At 38.6% G+C, this 17,147-nt stretch overlaps 1 protein-coding gene and 1 long non-coding RNA gene across 3 annotated transcripts; both read left to right on the top strand.

The window, feature by feature from the left end:
* Window positions 1–2,106: 2,106 nt before the first annotated feature.
* LOC138857809 (uncharacterized) lies at window positions 2,107–13,410 on the top strand. The gene is made up of 2 exons (XR_011397010.1): window positions 2,107–2,753; window positions 12,988–13,410. It is a non-coding gene; the product is annotated as an uncharacterized lncRNA (long non-coding RNA).
* Window positions 13,411–13,517: 107 nt separating this feature from the next.
* LOC106618173 (proton-coupled amino acid transporter-like protein CG1139) lies at window positions 13,518–16,905 on the top strand. 2 transcript variants are annotated; one of them, XM_014235798.3, is made up of 10 exons: window positions 13,518–13,664; window positions 13,780–13,891; window positions 13,944–13,997; window positions 14,059–14,209; window positions 14,264–14,385; window positions 14,463–14,689; window positions 14,742–14,872; window positions 14,933–15,111; window positions 16,331–16,500; window positions 16,583–16,905. In XM_014235798.3, exons 2-10 carry the CDS (start codon window positions 13,878–13,880, stop codon window positions 16,831–16,833), a joined length of 1,299 nt encoding a protein of 432 aa, XP_014091273.2. In that variant the 5' UTR covers window positions 13,518–13,664; window positions 13,780–13,877; the 3' UTR covers window positions 16,834–16,905. The 2 variants fall into 2 exon arrangements, with proteins under 2 accessions (XP_014091273.2, XP_036214937.2); XM_036359044.2 differs by lacking the exons at window positions 13,518–13,664; window positions 13,780–13,891 and having other exon boundaries at window positions 13,944–14,004.
* Window positions 16,906–17,147: the final 242 nt, after the last annotated feature.

The following is a 17,147-nucleotide window of genomic DNA, read 5'->3' as shown; positions in this document are numbered from 1 at the left end:
GGTATGTTAATGTATTTGATTTTGGTAGTAAATTGTATGCGCGTATAACAGGTTGATAGTTAATTCGTATGAGATTAAATACCTATATAAATACATTTATACATATCTTATTAAGAAATGTGCGTTGATATACTAGTTAATCCAGAGCGGACTATTATTTATAGACCAATATTAAACATTTTTAAAGCATACTGTTCATATCTCACAGTCTTTTTCGAATGATGTTTTAATGATGTCGCCAAAAGTTTAAATTATGTCTTCGTTTTTAGACAAAAAATCGACGATTGGGATCTACTCCAGTTGAACTTTGAGTTCTTAGTTTGCTAAAATACTGTAAAAACATTCTCATAAAAAAGAGAGCCACGGGGTAACACTTTACTGGAAATAGTATATGGTGATGGTGGAAAAATTAGCCATTTTTGAAAGGCTGGAACCGTTTTGTGGGTTTAGTTAGTTGGCTATTAGAAAACCCGTATTTTTATACTATCTACGAAAACTCAACTACTTTAAACCTTGTCGTAAAAATCATAATACCACAAACGATGAAAAGATGACGAGAAATCCACAATGCTGCGAATTCTTTAATCAAGACCCCAGATACCAACTGCTGTAAATGATCATTTAAAGCTTTCAAGGATGAAACTAGTAATTTCATATTAAAATTTGGAAAACTGGTTTAGCTATCTTAAATAAGGGATCAGGGAAATTTTTATTGCTTCGTTACTTGTGCTCATTAGGGTGGAGAGAAATAAATATTAATTTTTTTTTTTTTTGCTTAGCCTGAGGGTAAAATTTGTAGATTATAACAAAAGAAACTTTTTGGTAAAAATTCGGTAATTTTTATATAAATGTGAAGAGTTTAACCCAAAAAAAAAAAATTTTTTCCTAAAAAAAATTTTAACTCGAAATTCGAAACTCGAAATTTTCTTTAAAAGTGCCTCTAGATGTTAAAAAAAAATTTTTTTTCTTCCAAAAATTATATTTTTTTATAAGCTACAAATTTTACCCTCAGGCTAAGCAAAAAAAAGTTCCACCCTAGTGCTTAAGGTACTGAAGAATTCTTTCGGTCGGATTACAAGTATATAAGAAAACGTAGTCGCATTTTAGCTTGATACGGCGATCCTTCTACTTTTTTAACCCGCCAGAAGCATACGTTTGCTGGAGATCTGGAGATGGAACAGTGGTCAACACCTTTCCCACAGATAGCAGAGTCTTCGCCTTCTTTGGAATGGGGTCCACTTTTTTAACTGTTCGTTGATCTCTGGTCTGTACCAGTGGATTCATGCTTTGTTGACGATCACGAAGCAACGGAGAAAATTCTTCGGATTTAAACTGCGACAACCAATCACTTGTTATCCAGAGTGATGAAACCCGGCATCCATCGCGTCAACCGTTTTGTTAAGTCTACTGTAGGTCCGAAGAATCTCGCAGTCGCATAAAAGCTGGTCGTCGATCAACGTTTGCGCCATGCGAGATCCATAACTTCAGTGCCAGAACTTAAGATAACAACGGAGATCGTATTCGTTCCCAATTCGATGTGAGCGCGGCAAGGGTGTCGCTCATCATTTTTGGGGAATATTTAAAATTAAAAGTATGGTGGCTAATGGCTTTGTTTTAACCAATGAGTGTAGACAGCGTAGCACAAATTAATAATGATTGCTGCTGAAAAATATTCTTTAGAGTGAGACAATAATTCGAACTCCAGATCCAGAGCTAGATTGTTCTATAGCGTATTCAGCAATCCCAAACGCTGTGAATATATTTGAAAAAATCGGCCAAATGTTTGAAAATCTTCGATTTAGTTCTTAAAAAAATTCACTGCTTCTATATTTAACTGATCAATTTTGGGCATTTTGTTGCTCAGGAAAATCTCTTGCGATCGAAGAGAATAAATATATGATGGTCCGTATAATTACGTGGATATCTTCGTATTGCAATCGCATTGATTAGATGCGAACTTTTTCTCCACCAATTCGGAGTTCTGCGCTTGTGAAAAGCATCTGTAGAATGCAGTTCAGACGCAAGCTCATGCAACATGCGCTCACATGACGGCCGGAAGAGGAGGTGTATGTGATTTTTTATTCATTCACTTTTTATTAATTTTTTTATCAAGAATTTTTTCAGCAGTTTAAAATTTTTCTTCTTTGCGCATTTGTTTGCAACTCCTTTCACGGCCAGTGGCCGCATCGTAAATCAAATGTTGAAGAGCAACCGTGCAACATCTCCCGCACAGCAGCACATTGCAATGCAATACACACACGCATACACACAACGCTTTGGTGAATATAATTGCGGCAACTCAAGCTGTTATGGCAAATCAAGCCAATCGGCCTGTAGTTGGCGGTGTGGCAGTTGCAGCGGTAGGCGGCGCGCTCCTGTGTTATAACTTGGCCAACAGCAATAAGTTAATATGCCGTCGTCGTCGTCGGCGGCGCATCTGCGCGATCTGCGTGCACATGAGGGTGGCAGTGGCGGTAGCCATGTGGAGGCCGTTGCGACTCAACGTCTCTTGATGACGTTGCAAAAAAGTGGGAGGATGCAGTGAAGTTTGTGATTTTTTCTGCTTTGTTGCGCTCACGTACGCTGCGCTTTTGCGCCCGCGGACATTATGGGCCACTTTAAGGGCGCGCAAATGAACGCAACGTAAGGCTGAAGCGCAAAGCAAGAGCGCAGGGGAGGCGCGCGGATACAACGCACTGCAGCTGGATGGAGTGGCGTTGCAAAAAGAAATTTGAAATTATAAAAAATGTTCGGTAAGTGGGCGGGTTCGGCTGCACAAAAAATACGAGTAAAATGAGGAGTATAAGAGATGCGGCGTAAGTGCAGACGCCGCAGGCTAAATTGGCTGCGATTAAGGACAACCATACGGAGATGTTAGCGATTGAACAGACGTTGAGGAGTGCAAGGCGCGCAGCTCACGTAGTCCGCCGTGTATTGCTCAATGAAACGGAGTCGTAAAATTTTAATTCAGCATTATGTTTACAATTTTTGTATATATATATTATTATTATCGTTTTTGTTGTTGTTGTTGCTTTTGTCTTGCATTATTTCGTTAAGTGGCTGCTGCTGTGTAGCAAATAATTTACTCTCGTCCAGGAGTTGGCATAGGCTGGGCGCGCGAGCCAAGCCAGTCGGTATCCTTGTGGCGGACAGCTTCTGCCACAGCAGCTAATTGCATTTCGGCGGGCGTTGGCGGCTGGCGATTGGCGGTTGCCAATTGTATCTCCTCGTATAGGCATCACAGATGCACTCGTTGCGATAGCGCTGCAATAATGAAGTTAATAATCGGTTGCGCGCACAAACATAACTTGAACTCATATAAACATTCGGTAATAATAATATTTGGTGGTATTGTTATGGTAGTTAGGGCTTGTGGTGGTGCAATACCCGTTCGAGGCAGGCACATCTTGAGGCGTGTACTAATTTTCTATTTCCGCCGCGTTGCGTTGTTTCATTGGAAAAGAATGAGCCACGGCGGCGTAGGAATTCTGTAGGTACGCTGCGACAAAACGCGCATTCAGTCGATAATTATTCACCGAAATATAATAATTTACTAGTCAAATCGCGCGCGTTTTATGCTCCGTCAGCCAGCAATTATTAGCAAACAATTTACAAATCAAGCGCGGCTATTCAAGAGCTCCAGCTCAAATGTTAGCCAATGCGACTTAATCGCTTTGCGCCGTTGGCATGGTGTTTTTATGCAAATAACTGAGCAAACAGAGACAAAAGCAACAACAATTGTACACACATTGAATACACGAACACGCGCACGCACCCACAGATATGCGTTTGTGCTTGCTTGTGTGTGTGTGTGTGTGTGCGCACAGTAATGAAGATTGCCCATTGCCCGGTGGCAATTTGAATTCCGAAAATCTCTTAAATTGATATTTAGCCGCAAAGCTTTCTTGGAAATTGAAACGGGCAACAACAGCCCAAACCACAACAACAATAACAACAACCAAAGAACCTTAGTAAGTTGTGTTGACTAAGCGCTGACTAAAGCGAACCCTTTAGCCGTTCGTAACAACATTTTAATAATAGCAGCCGAGCAGATAGCCAGATCAGCCAGATCAGCCACTCAACTTTCCGTTCGCGCTGCCAATGCCACAAAGATTGTGTGGGCGTTTAAACTTAAAAATTATCTTGCACGGCACATGCTAGTCTGCGTAATCGTACCCTTTCGCGCGGTCTGATTTGCTGTCAGTAGTCTGCTTGCTTTGCCCTACAGCTAGAAAGCCAAATGTTTCTGCTCTGCACTTCACCCGCTTTGGTTGTATGACTGCTCAAGCACATCACTGACACGCCATTGCCTACACCTACCCATTATTCAAACGCATATAGTTTAATTCTAAAATATAAAAAAGTATATATTATCATTGTATAGAGAGATATATGTATATACCTATATATTAGCGTGGAGCGAAATAAAATTTTTTTTTTGCTTAGCCTAAGGTTAAAATCTGTAGATTATAAACAAGAAAATTTTTGTACGAAAAAAAATAAAAATTTTTAACATCTAGGGGCGACCCACTCAGTTTTAAAGTAAATTTCGAGTTAAAATTTGTATTTCGTAAAAAATGTTTGATAAGCTCTATAGCATTTCCCACCGACTGTATATTATAGGTTGGGACCATTCTATTGTTGCACTCATCGCATATCGAAGTTGTACAAGTTGCAAAGTCTATAGATTTTTTGTGCAGATTTAAATAAGAAAATGTATTAAATTTACAACCCTAATTTCTAAACTTGAGAATAGTAAATACTTAAGTATAATCTTTATTAACTTTAATTACAACAGCATTTTTTTTATTCTGTTTTCATTCCGCTAACTTTTTACCATATTCTCCTTTTTTAATTTCAACTTAAATTATTCACCTTGCCCGCTGGGTTTTGTGGGCGCATCCGCCAGACCATGATCTCAATGTATGCGCATGCGCCTGATGCTCTTTGCTTGTTCGCAATCTATCCATTTGTAGTAGCGGCAAGGAGTACATGAGTAGAAGCTACAATTGTGGGTGATAAAAGCGAATATCCTGTTCAAAACTAGTCGTTGTAGCCAATAATATTAGAGTTTTTTAAAAACTGACAGCTTTGTCCGGATGATAAAATATAAGCCGTATATTTTCATATTCACCGACAGATCAAACGGTGTAATATGAACTTCTAGGCTTCTTCTGTAGTAATCCATACGGTGGCACGCAGAAGGTAGCTTTAAGCCTTATGACTACAATTCAGTCTTTCAGACAGATGTCCCAGATAGCTCAGAGGAATTCTATTCCCGGCCGCCACCGTCGTCTATCTTTTTGTTTTTTCTCTTACTTTATGACTGAGTAGCCAGATGTTATTAACAGAGTTACCTACTCTAGTTATTGCCTACTTGCATAACCTGCTTTAGTGAGACTTAGTATTCGCACTACGGTTGCTTTAATTACCGCTTGGTTGTCCACTAGAAGATTTATGAACTTCCTGGTTGCAGCAGAGGCCCACTTGCCACCTTCAGCTCCTTCAAAGGTGGTTTGATGCAATGTAGCCTAGAGGAATAGCTCAGGTTACGGAACACTAGCAACACAGGGCTTATCACAAAGTTACTTAGAGGTAGCGTTGATGGTGCACAAACCAAAAACTTCTACTTTTACGCAAAAGAGAAATTAGTAATATTGTAGGCATCATCACAGGGCCCATACCCTTAAAATCCCCATCTTCAAAAGATTTGCAAAAGTGAATTCGGCGCAATGCAGAGCATGCGCGGACGATGATAAGATCCTGGAACATTATCATTGCGAATTCCCAGGCTTCAACCGGATGATACGGAATATCTACCACGGTTTCAATGCTTCAACTTAAAAAATATTGGGCAGCTGGAGTGAAAAATAATCAGGTTTTTTACTAAATTCACTTAGTTGCTGGATACGGCTTAATTTGGTTACCTAAATGCGGCCGCCTGCAATCTGGCGCTCCTTCATCTCGGCCAAACATCGCCTTATACATCTCTTACGTTATGAAAATGAGATGCCAAAAATAAATTTGGTGCTCTTAATGTGGATCTTTCCGAAATATATTAAATTGCAATTAGGCTGCTTTTTAAGTGAGTGTAGCTAGTGGATGTAACCACTAATCAACTAACTTTCAAGAATGCAATAAAATACTACAAAAAAAATTTTTTGTAAGTTCCCTCAAAGTATTTTACTGTTATAAGTCATTTGTAATAAATTGTCATTCGCTTGTTGCACGAAGTTAACAACTTTCCATTTAAAAAGCAATTTCTCGCACAACTTCCACCCAATGTGGCATTCACCAGCTGCAATGTGGCATTCACAATAAGGACTCGCTGGTAGCACAAACACTCACACAAACACATTTAGGTAAATATGTATTTATGCAAAAACATTTGAATTTGTTGATTTGCGTTCGCTGTTGACCGATTTGACCTCATTTTGTGCGACAACTGCGACGCTTGCCACCACAATGCAACAACAACATGTCGAAAACAACATTAAGCATAAGTCAGGAAACTATTTGTTGTAAGTAGGAGTAAATTCCGCAATAAATACAAACAACAGCAACGCACTTTGTACGCCCCTCCGACACGTCGCTCATTCATATTCACTTGCGTAGAACATTTTCAATTTCATTTCACATTTCACCGCGCTGTGCCGCGCCGCGCGACCGGAGAATTGCGCTGTGCCGCGCTGCAAGGAATATTTTATGCAAATTGCGCATTATAAAAATCGAATGCAGCAAAATGTTGACATCAAAGGTGACAAAATGTGTGTACGCGCGTCGGTGCGACGGCAGTGTGACCAATAACCCCACGCACCCGCAACAACCGCGCGCCGCAACCGCGCCCTCCAGCGACAACACTTTACAATGAGGCTATGAATTTGCATATGCATATATGTGTGTATGTAAGTAAGCGCGTGTGGCTGTGTGCTGGCTCATCATGGCTGCCAATAGAGCGTGCGATTGGCATTTAAAAGTCCACTTTCAATAGCCGAGGGCGGTGTAGGCCTACCCGGGCGCACACCAACACACACACATATATAGGTATTTATATAAATATGCATTTCGATTTTATTTACATATAGTACGTAGCGGTATTTATAGTCGATTGCTATGCATAATCATTGCGGTGGCGGAAATGTTTCTGCTGCAATAAAGTAAAATGCAATACACATAAATTCATGGCAAATGCGAGGATTGTTTCTTCGCTTGCTCAGTGCAAAGGTTTCTTAGCAGAAAACTCAACTAACAACAAATTATCTGGGTGTAGTTGTTTACTTCGACGCGTTGTTTATGTGACTTTTGAGAACGCTGTACTTGTGGGTGGTTAAGGTTCAAAGTATTATCTTAGGAAAAAAAAAAAAACTATTTAATTAACCCTTGCTTGAGTTGTCTATATGCTTATACCCTGAACAGTTGGCCACGAAGTTTGTAATACCCAGAAGGACATGTCAGAGACGATATAAAGTATATATATATATATTTATATATAGTATAAATGATTAGCATGACTGAGTCGATTGGGCAATGTCTGTCTGTCCGTTTGTCTGAATATACGCGAACTAGTCTCACATTTTTTTCAGATATTAATCTGAAATTTTGCAAAAGTCCTCCCAAAAAAGCTGCTAATTTGTCGGAACTGCCGATATCTGACCACTATGGGATTTAGCTGGCATATTAACTGACCGATCAAAATCAAGATCAAGACCCACAGAAACGATCTTTTTACCTTATTAAGCAACCAGGTATCCTTAAAAACCTTTAAAAATCAACATGGACAAAACGAAATCAATGTAAATGAACACAAAAAGCAACGATCATTTTATACTGCAAGACAAAGCAATTGATCATGTTGAAGACTTTACCCGGAAAACAGTAGAGGAAAGAATAATTTGGTCAAAATATATTTAGCAATAGGAACACATGCATAGTTACGGAAAATCCGAAATTAGACGCAATAAATCTCCCAAACATAAATCAGAATCGTTCAATGATGTCTCCGTGCTGCTTTACGGAGGTGAAACCTGGCTTGTAACCAATCACTGTACGGGAAAGATTCAGAACTTTGTTAACAGATGCCTTCTCAAGGTGTGGTGGTCAACGTCATCATATAAAAAATACAATTTGGAACCCATGGATAACTACAATATATAAAATTGTGAAAATCTATAACTTCTATGAAACATTACCATATGTTTGATGAAATGTTCAAGTTAAAACTATCTCACAGATTGTGGGAGCAACTAAAGCAGAAATCGAAGATATAGCGAATTAATCTGAAAAAATTATTATGCTTCAATTGTTATACTATAAAACAGAAGCTTAATACAAATGATAGGGAATTTATATAGTTCATAAAATAATAGACTAAGGTCTGAGGCTATTGTATCTAAGCCTGCATGAATGCCTTGGAATAATTGTATGTAATCGATTACACCTAATTACAGTTATTAATCGAATAAAATATTATGGGAGACCGAGATAAAGCAATAGAAAACTTATGGTTGAATAAATATACTCTCTTTTTATATATGTCGCACGCATTTGAGTTCATGCACTACAAAACTAGACCTATAAGGTAGCTAACCATGTAATAGCTGCGCGAGAGCAGAGTTATTAGCGGCTGTCGTATGATATCTGCTGAAGCATCTTTTATTCTAGCTGTAAAGAGTCGATTATTTACTGACTTTATTTTTGCACCAGGCGTATTTTCCGAAATATCTAAATAGTTTCGATGGAGACTGTATGAAATTTTGTTCAATCTGGCCGAACTGCAAATCCTTTGTGAAGCCAGACGAAAAACTATTGTTGTTAGATATCAGCTATCGGCAAAACGCCCTGAAGCTATCATAAATCTGCTTAGGTTTGTTATTTCTATTTCCGCTATTTCGCCTAAATGTTTATAAGCACAAAATCCGAGTTGTTTTTGCCTTGATCTGGTAAAAGCGGGCCATACGAGGAAGAAGTGTTGAGATTATTCTATCTCACTTTTTTCCAAATAGGTGATCTAGCTAGCATCCGGTAAGATGTTTGATCTATGATGATCCCGTACCCATTCCGCAGTTATTCACACTGAAGTACCTTTCCTAGGAAGCTCATCTGCCTACTCTAGCGACTTCTTCCCTCACATGCCTACCTCGAGGGTATGTGAGCAGAGAAACGGCAGCCAATATATATTTTCGATGAGGCAGGAATATCCGTGGATCAATAAATTTAATTGGTTAGATGACTCCTACTCCCATTTCCTACCGGCTACTTTCCCAGGCACTACTGGTACATATGTATATGTTAATACTACCATAATATGCATTGACTTCGATGCGTCGCGTTTGTTTGGGAATAGACTTTGTTGCGTGCAATCGCTATGCGGGAGGTCATCACGACGACAGTGTCATTTCATTTGCAAACCAATAACGCGGGCACATTGCTCTAGACCACGCTAAACGTGGGGACGTCCGACTATGCGCTGATTGTTTTTTCGCCTTCGTTGCGTATGCATTTGTAGCGAGAAATTAGCATAGAAATGGCTGTCAGTTAAATTTGCATTTTGCAAAACAAACTTCCGGCAAACGGCAACTTTGTTAAACGGCATTAAGTAGCCGTAAGAATTGCAGATGGAGGAGCGCACAAGCAAGTAGGCACACGCGCGCATACATGAATATGCATGCGTTGGTTTTCAGTTGCTATTTCTGTAGTTGTAATGCGTATTGCTGCGTTCGCAAATGCCAATTGGGTCACAAACTTCGCATTCAAGTGTCGAGCGCGAGCGAATTCCAACAAGTAAACGCAAAGATATGAGCGCGCGCGAGCGCACCGACTTTAATTGCTAGGCGAGATGTTTGTATACTAATGTAAGCATAGTAGTTGCTGCGTTCGCATGCAACATGCAACATATGCGCTACGTGTACAACATTTCGGTATTCGCGGCACTTGTCAATGCGTTGCGGCAGCAATCATCATCAATAGCTAACAACTAGCGGTTGATCAACGCCATCACTTTGGCAGACCGCCCCAGCGCGCGACGAGGGTGCAAAGCGCACGCCGCCATCCGTGTCACAACACTGCCAGCGCGCTTGTATTCGCCGATGGTGGTTGAGTCTATTTGAGCGCGCGCGCGCGTCTTTGCATGCAACTTGGGTAGGCATTAGCGAAAATATCGTTATGCTGAGCATGTCACATGCTGCATGTTGCGCCATGTTGCAAAGTTTGCTGCATTAAAAAACGGCGCTGCACATTGCTCGCTGTCGGTAATTTACGTAGCGATTGAGCGAATGTCTGGCAAATAGTCGCGTTTACTTAATTATGCGACATGTTGCTCCATTGCTGCAACACACTTACATATAAAAATCAGCAGCAAAACAAAAAAACAACTCCAATAGCTGCATTGTGGTTGCAAAAATAAAGCAGCGCTGTTTACATTCGCATAATTGTTGTTGTGCGATTGGTTACTACTACTATTGTAGTTGTTGTTGCCTGCTTAAACATACATATATTGTAAACAATTGTCGGCCACAAATGGCAATCATCGAAATCGATTTTCGGTTTGACACGACAATTGACATATGATTTCGATTTGTAGACATTCACCGAGCTCAGCGGCAACTGTCTAACACACATACACATATTGTATGTATATACACATATTTATAGACAAACTGCAACGGTGTAACACACATGCATGCTGGCAATAATGTCACAGGCTTGTGGTAGTCAATACACATGCATGTTTTGTACAACATCAGATAGCAATAATGACAGCGCAAGCATGTTGACGACAACAATAACAACAATAACAATCATTGTGAGTAGTTAGTGCCAACAATTGCAATTGGTTAGTTGTTGGTATTGTTGTTGCTGGTAATACGAGTGCGGTTTGAAGTTAAATAAATGTTTATAGATGACTGATTAAGCGCCGCCACAGACATAAGTACACAGTTACGGAGGTTGGTGGCAGCATTTTGTGGCACCAGCAGTACCAGGAGAGCACTAGAAATTGGGTCAATCAGTCAGTTAGGGTTCTTCGTTTACAACAACAGGTTGAAGTTTTGATTTGCATATATATTTCCAGCGAATTATCACTTTATTATACCAATCGTCATGTGTATAAACAAAAAGAGATCGAAGTTTAATATTTATCAAAATTTATAATAATAAGTGGTAGAATTTTCTTAGTCATATACCTTCTGCTCAACTCAAAACGAGACTTTATCCATAACTCGACAAGGACATGACATACGGCCATACTTTTTTTTGCTTAGGTTGGCAGGACTGTTATATGTTTACATGTCAAATTTGAGCGCGATCTGTCACATAGTTTTTTTTTAAGGCACTATTAACAAGTCAACCTCGAGTGTGTTTTTCGAATTTTACTATGGAAATTAACGTTGAGCATAACGTTTTTGTTTGAAATTTTGTTATTCCAATGGAATAAGTGCGACGGACGCAATAAAAATATTGCAGAAGGCATATGGGGAGTCTTGCCTATCACGTGCACGTATTTTTGATTGGTATAAGTCGTTCAAGGACGGCCGTACATCGCTGGAGAACTTGCCCCATGATCGTCGTCCAGCAACGTCAATAAACGAAGAAAACGTCGAAAAAGTAAAGAAAATTGTGTTGGAAAATCGTCGTGTGACTGAAAGAGAGATAGCTAGTGAGCTCAACATATCAAATGGATCCGCTCATAGCATTATTCACGATGTTTTGGGCATGAGACGTGTGTCTGCTCGACTTTTTCCAAAATCCAGCTCATACGTCTCGTCTTGTACGCGATTATTTGACCAAAAACAACCCGACATTGCACCGTGTGCCTTTTTTCATTTCCTCAAACTCAAATTGCCGCTTCGTGGAAAGCATTTTCAGTCGATTGAAGTCATAAAAGAGAATTCGAAGAAGGAACTGAAAGCCATACTTAAAGCGGCCTACCAGAAGTGTTAGGAAGATTGAAAAAAAAGGTGGCATATGTGTATCGCCTCTAATGGTGACTATTTTGAAGGGGATAAAATAAATATTGAAGAATAATTAACCGTTTTTGTTGTTTGAGGCAGTCTCGTTTATGTTTGAGCAGAAGGTATATCACTGTGATTTCCGACTAAACAAATTTCAAGAATTTTCAAAAAATGCATATTTTGTTTTGCAATATTTCTCAAACATGAAACTTAATGAAGTCGCTAAAATCGGCTTCCAAATTTTTAAACGCATTTTTCTCAAAACACTGTCTTCAGAGTTGGTGATGAAAATTTCTACAAAACGGCTGAATTGATCGGCTCAAAATTTTTATATGACCTTCTAAGATATATTTGCAGGTAAAGATAGTAGGAATAAGATTTTTGATAATAATTTAGTGTGTGTAGTGCAAGTTTTTTCAAAAAAATCGAAATTTTTTGGCAAGCCGCCATTTGTCAAAAATCCAAATTTCGACTAGTCCTTCGATCATTACCTGTATTCATCTATTGTAAAAATAATTTTTTTGTTTTTTGGATTTGAGATAATTTGAAGCAGCCCAATCTTTCTCGCCGCCAGACAGCTTTTTTCACAGGTCCTTTTGAAGATCGGCTATCTGTTTAAAGAAATCCAAATTTTTCTTATTAAATTGCTGATTATTAAAGTACAGTAAGTTTTGTAAATGCCTTATTTCTTATTTAACTATTCAACAAAATGTATCTTCAGAAAAGTTGACAAAACAACGGTTTTTTTAACTTGCAAGTGGATTGACATTTAAATAACTTTATTTGAAATCTAGCCAAAGTAAGAGATTAAAATCCCACAATTATGTTACCACGATAGTCAAGTCTACGTAACCGCAATGAATCCACATTTACAATGGCTAAGGGCTGCCAATTCAATAGCATTATTCCGAATTATTTCGGGAATACTTATTTCCACTAAAACAACAACCACAATATTATATTATCTTTATCCTTTAAGGGTTACGTCATTACCAATTTGTTCTTTGAGTAAGTAAAACGACATCGTTTTCTCCTTAAGGCATTACTTAACATGTATTTGGGTATATGAAAAAATTCTTATTGACATTTGGATACGACTACTGTGTCAATCTTTGATATCACCTTTCTCAAGAGGGCCGCTGAGCAGTAAATTTTTTTATAAACAAAAATTTGCAATAAAAACAAAAACAAATCCTACATATGATAATGTTTATGATGATGTATGATCCTACAATTAAAATTTGAAGCCAATATGTGCGATAGTCTCCAAGTATCATCGTCAATCTATTAGAAAATGGCAGTTTCGAAAAAAGAAGTCTAAACTTTTAAGTGCCGAAGCTGACTAACTCAAACCCTTCGGCCCTACAAAGAGTGGCCCTTTAGAAGACATATGCTTGAATGAACTGTAATTTAAAGAGTGCACTTTAAGGCATATTTCGAGTAACTTTCTGTACCGCTCATGTTCGACTCTAGCTTTTAAACCAAATATAAAACCCAATAAATTTGTTGATTTTTTTATATGTTAATTTTTGTATTTTGCGATTATTTCTTTGATAGTTCGGGAATTATCTGCAGAGTGCTGTTAAGGATCTAGATGAAAGCCTTAACGTCATAATGTATCAAGATCCTTATAATTTATGATTTAAGTAATACTCGTATCGAAGATAAAAACTGTCAAAAAAGCTTAAGAAGAAGCATTATGTGTTTTAGGAAGAGGTAAGGTATTTAATCTGGTATTTGCAAAAGTAAAGGCAAAATTAATTTTTTTAAACATTAATTTGTTTAAGAACTTAAAAAATCAAAACTTAACTAAATTCGATAAATATGTTAGCAAACCGATCAAAACTACAAATTCGCCTCAAAAATAAAACTGACAACTGAATTTCTAAAAATTATTTATAATTCTACAAAACATTTGCCACGTCAAGCATGAAAGAACCGCAGTAAGTTGAAACATTTACTGCAACAATTTAATGAAATATCTCCTCAAAACAGCGTAAATGATGATTATGATCCTTATCAGCATCGTAAGGTCGAGAATCCCATGAGGTACGCTGTGAGTATACCAAAAACAAGAGCAACTAATTTCGAAAATTCAAACAAATTTCAGTAATTTCGAGGTTTATATCAGTCTGCTGAAGGCCTCCATCGGCATTGGCTGCTTAGCCATGCCCAAAGCCTTTCAAGCAGCTGGTTGGCTGAACGGCCTGATCAGCACCGTTGTGATCGGCTCGATCGTTATATTCGCGCTGCATGTGTTGGTAAATGAGAGCAAGCTGTGTTTGTGATAAATTTGAAATTCTGCTATTTCGCAGTTATGTGGCATGTACGAGCTGAGCAAGCGGAAGCGTGTGCCGCAATTGAACTATCCAGACTCGATGGCGTTTGCGCTGGAGTCGGGACCGAAATGCTTGCGCTTCTTAAGCGAAACTGCGCGGTTTGTATGAAGTTTTAAAACTCAAAAATTAATATTTTTCTTGTATGTGTATGTGTTTAATATTTTGTTGTTTTAAGCTCCACAATCGACTTTGTATTGGGTTTCTATCATTTTGGTGTTTGTTGCGCTTATGTCGTCTTCATTGCCGACAATCTGAAAGAGTTGCTCGACTTTTATGGCTACGATATCGACACGCGCTTTTATATCTTTGCACTTTCTTTACCATTGTCGGCGATTTATTTTGTGCGCGATTTGCGTAATCTGGTGCCGTTCAATGCGGTTGCGGACGCCATGATTTGCTTTAGTATTGAGTCGAATTTTGATTGTGATTTTGATGCAGAAGTAATGCTTTGCAGGTTTCATCATTGTATTCTCTTACATATTCACGGAATTACCTTCGTTGGCTGAGCGAAGTGCTTTCGGCAATTTGAAGTCGTATCCTCTATTCTTCGGCACGGTACTCTTTGCCATCGAATCTGTTGGTGTGGTGAGTTAAAGATTGTTTGTAACTTACAGATATACTTTTAATTAAGTGATCAATTTGCAGATCATATCCGTTGAAGCTAAAATGAAATTCCCGAAGGACTATTTAGGCTTATATGGCATTCTGAATATGGGCTTGATCACCTCGCTCATATTATATGTATTGATTGCGTTTTTCGGCTACTGGCGTTATGGTGAGAAAGTCAAGGACAGCATCACCTCAAATCTACCGATGGAAGATTTGTAAGTGTGTTGACTCAGCTAAAAGCCTTTGTAATCTTTTTTTTTATGTTACCGAAATAGGCATGAGTTTCTTTGACAAGTTCAACCTTCCTAATTAGGACCCAATGTTCCTTGTCAAAAAATTCTCAAAAGATATAGGGACCAAAAGGAAATCCACTAAAGTGAAATACTTCAAGTATATATTGTATAGTTTAACTAAAGTTTAGTGGTCACTTGTTGCCAAGTCCGGATAATAAGGTGAATGCTTAGGAACATCTCAACCAAGCTACCGATGATCTTTTTTTTTGTGAGGAGCGTTACGCAGTTGAAAATACCGACCCATTCTGGTTAGAAAGTTCTGTCGTGAGAACTGGTATTATGTGTTGATTAAAATCTGTCAAAATCATTAATGAGTAGTTACAAAATTATCGAGCTAGCTTTATCAGACTATCTGAAGCTTACAAAACTGGCATCCAGAATATTGTTCACGGCTTTATTTTGCCTATTGTGGCGAAATGCACTCTGATTACGAAGAGCTAAATTTTATACACGCTATTTTTACTCAATGTTTTCAAAGAGCGCATATTTTACCCAGATTTTTCCAAATGAGAGTTCAAAGAAGAAAGAAAAGGACTTTTCAAGTATGTTCATATATTAAAGATTCATTATGTACAGATATATATATATCTGTTAATGACGAACCCCTACTTTTTAGTGTAATGCGTTTAGCGCGTCGAAGTTATCTGCGATGTGTAGATTTTATCTCGGCTGCGGACCAATCTCTTACAACCTCCGTAATCAGCTCTTGCAGTAATATCCTCCATCTGATTTACCTTTCTTACAGCATTTTATTTATCCGATATTCGCCGACGTAAATTCCCTGCTACTGTGTATTCAATTCTGACCTAAACCAAGGGCTAGGCAGAGGGCTACAAATTTTGAAAATTTTAAAAAGAAAATCGGTTAGATATGTTTCGGCACTTCTCTCTCTTTTACCAAAATAATTTCTGCGAGCAAACTTACCGACAGGAGTTCAATGCAAGAGAATATGTGGCTACAACACTGTAGTGTACAATTTCCGAACAATTTTGTTATACCAGTTTAAGTAACTTATACCACTCGTTCGTTCGATTCGCTCATCTAGAAGTTTAATTGAAACGAAGAGTGCCTTGTGTGCTATACAAGTAGATAACAAATAATTTTACAATAAAATCTCAATATCTCTGCTATATTTTTGCAGCTTTCCCCGCTTGGCCAGGTTAATGTTTGCAGTGGCTATATTCTTATCGTTTGCCCTACAAGGTTATATAACCATCGAGGTGTGTTGGCGACGCTACTCGGAATATATGAATTTAAAGCAATCGCATCCCTTGGAATATGTGCTACGCATCGCTATTGTGCTAGGCGCAGGTGAATTTCACTTTCTATAACTCTTTCAGTGAAAAGGAAATTAAATTTACATTTTTTTATAATTTACTTAATAACATTTAAGTGCTCACCGCCGTAATGACTTCGCACTTGGCTTTGATACTCTCGCTCGTCGGCTCTTTCTCACTCTCTTATCTCGGCTTGATATTCCCCGGTTTGATGGACTTTTGCTTGCGCTACGGCCAGGGATTTGGCCCTTATAAGATCTATTTGTGGCAAGATATTGCTTTGATGATATTTGGCTTTATTGGCGGCGCTATAGGCACTTGGTTCTCGCTGAGCGATCTCTATGCAAATTACCAATTACAACAATAAGGCTGGATTGCACTGACCACTAAGTGAAAAATAATGGCAATTGATAATAATAAATGTTGCAAGTAATGCAAAGTCATTTGTGTTTATTTATTTTTTTATTAGGAAAATCAACAAAATTGTGCGCTTGTGTGTGGTTCTCCAGCACAGCCAGCGGCGGTGTGAGTGCGCGAGATATTTATTAGCTACATTTTGTACCTACCTGTGTCTTCGCACCAAGCGCTCGTTGTCGGAGTGCGCACCTTGCGACATGCAACCAACCGCCCCGCGATGTGGACGATTGCCCCTTACGGTATGTGTTCGAGACAACAACAATC

The sequence above is a fragment of the Bactrocera oleae genome, chromosome 6, assembly GCF_042242935.1.
Source record: "Bactrocera oleae isolate idBacOlea1 chromosome 6, idBacOlea1, whole genome shotgun sequence".
NCBI classification, from domain to species: domain Eukaryota; kingdom Metazoa; phylum Arthropoda; class Insecta; order Diptera; family Tephritidae; genus Bactrocera; species Bactrocera oleae.
The sequence above is the reverse complement of the archived record's forward strand: the minus strand, read 5'-3'. Positions and strand labels throughout refer to the sequence as shown.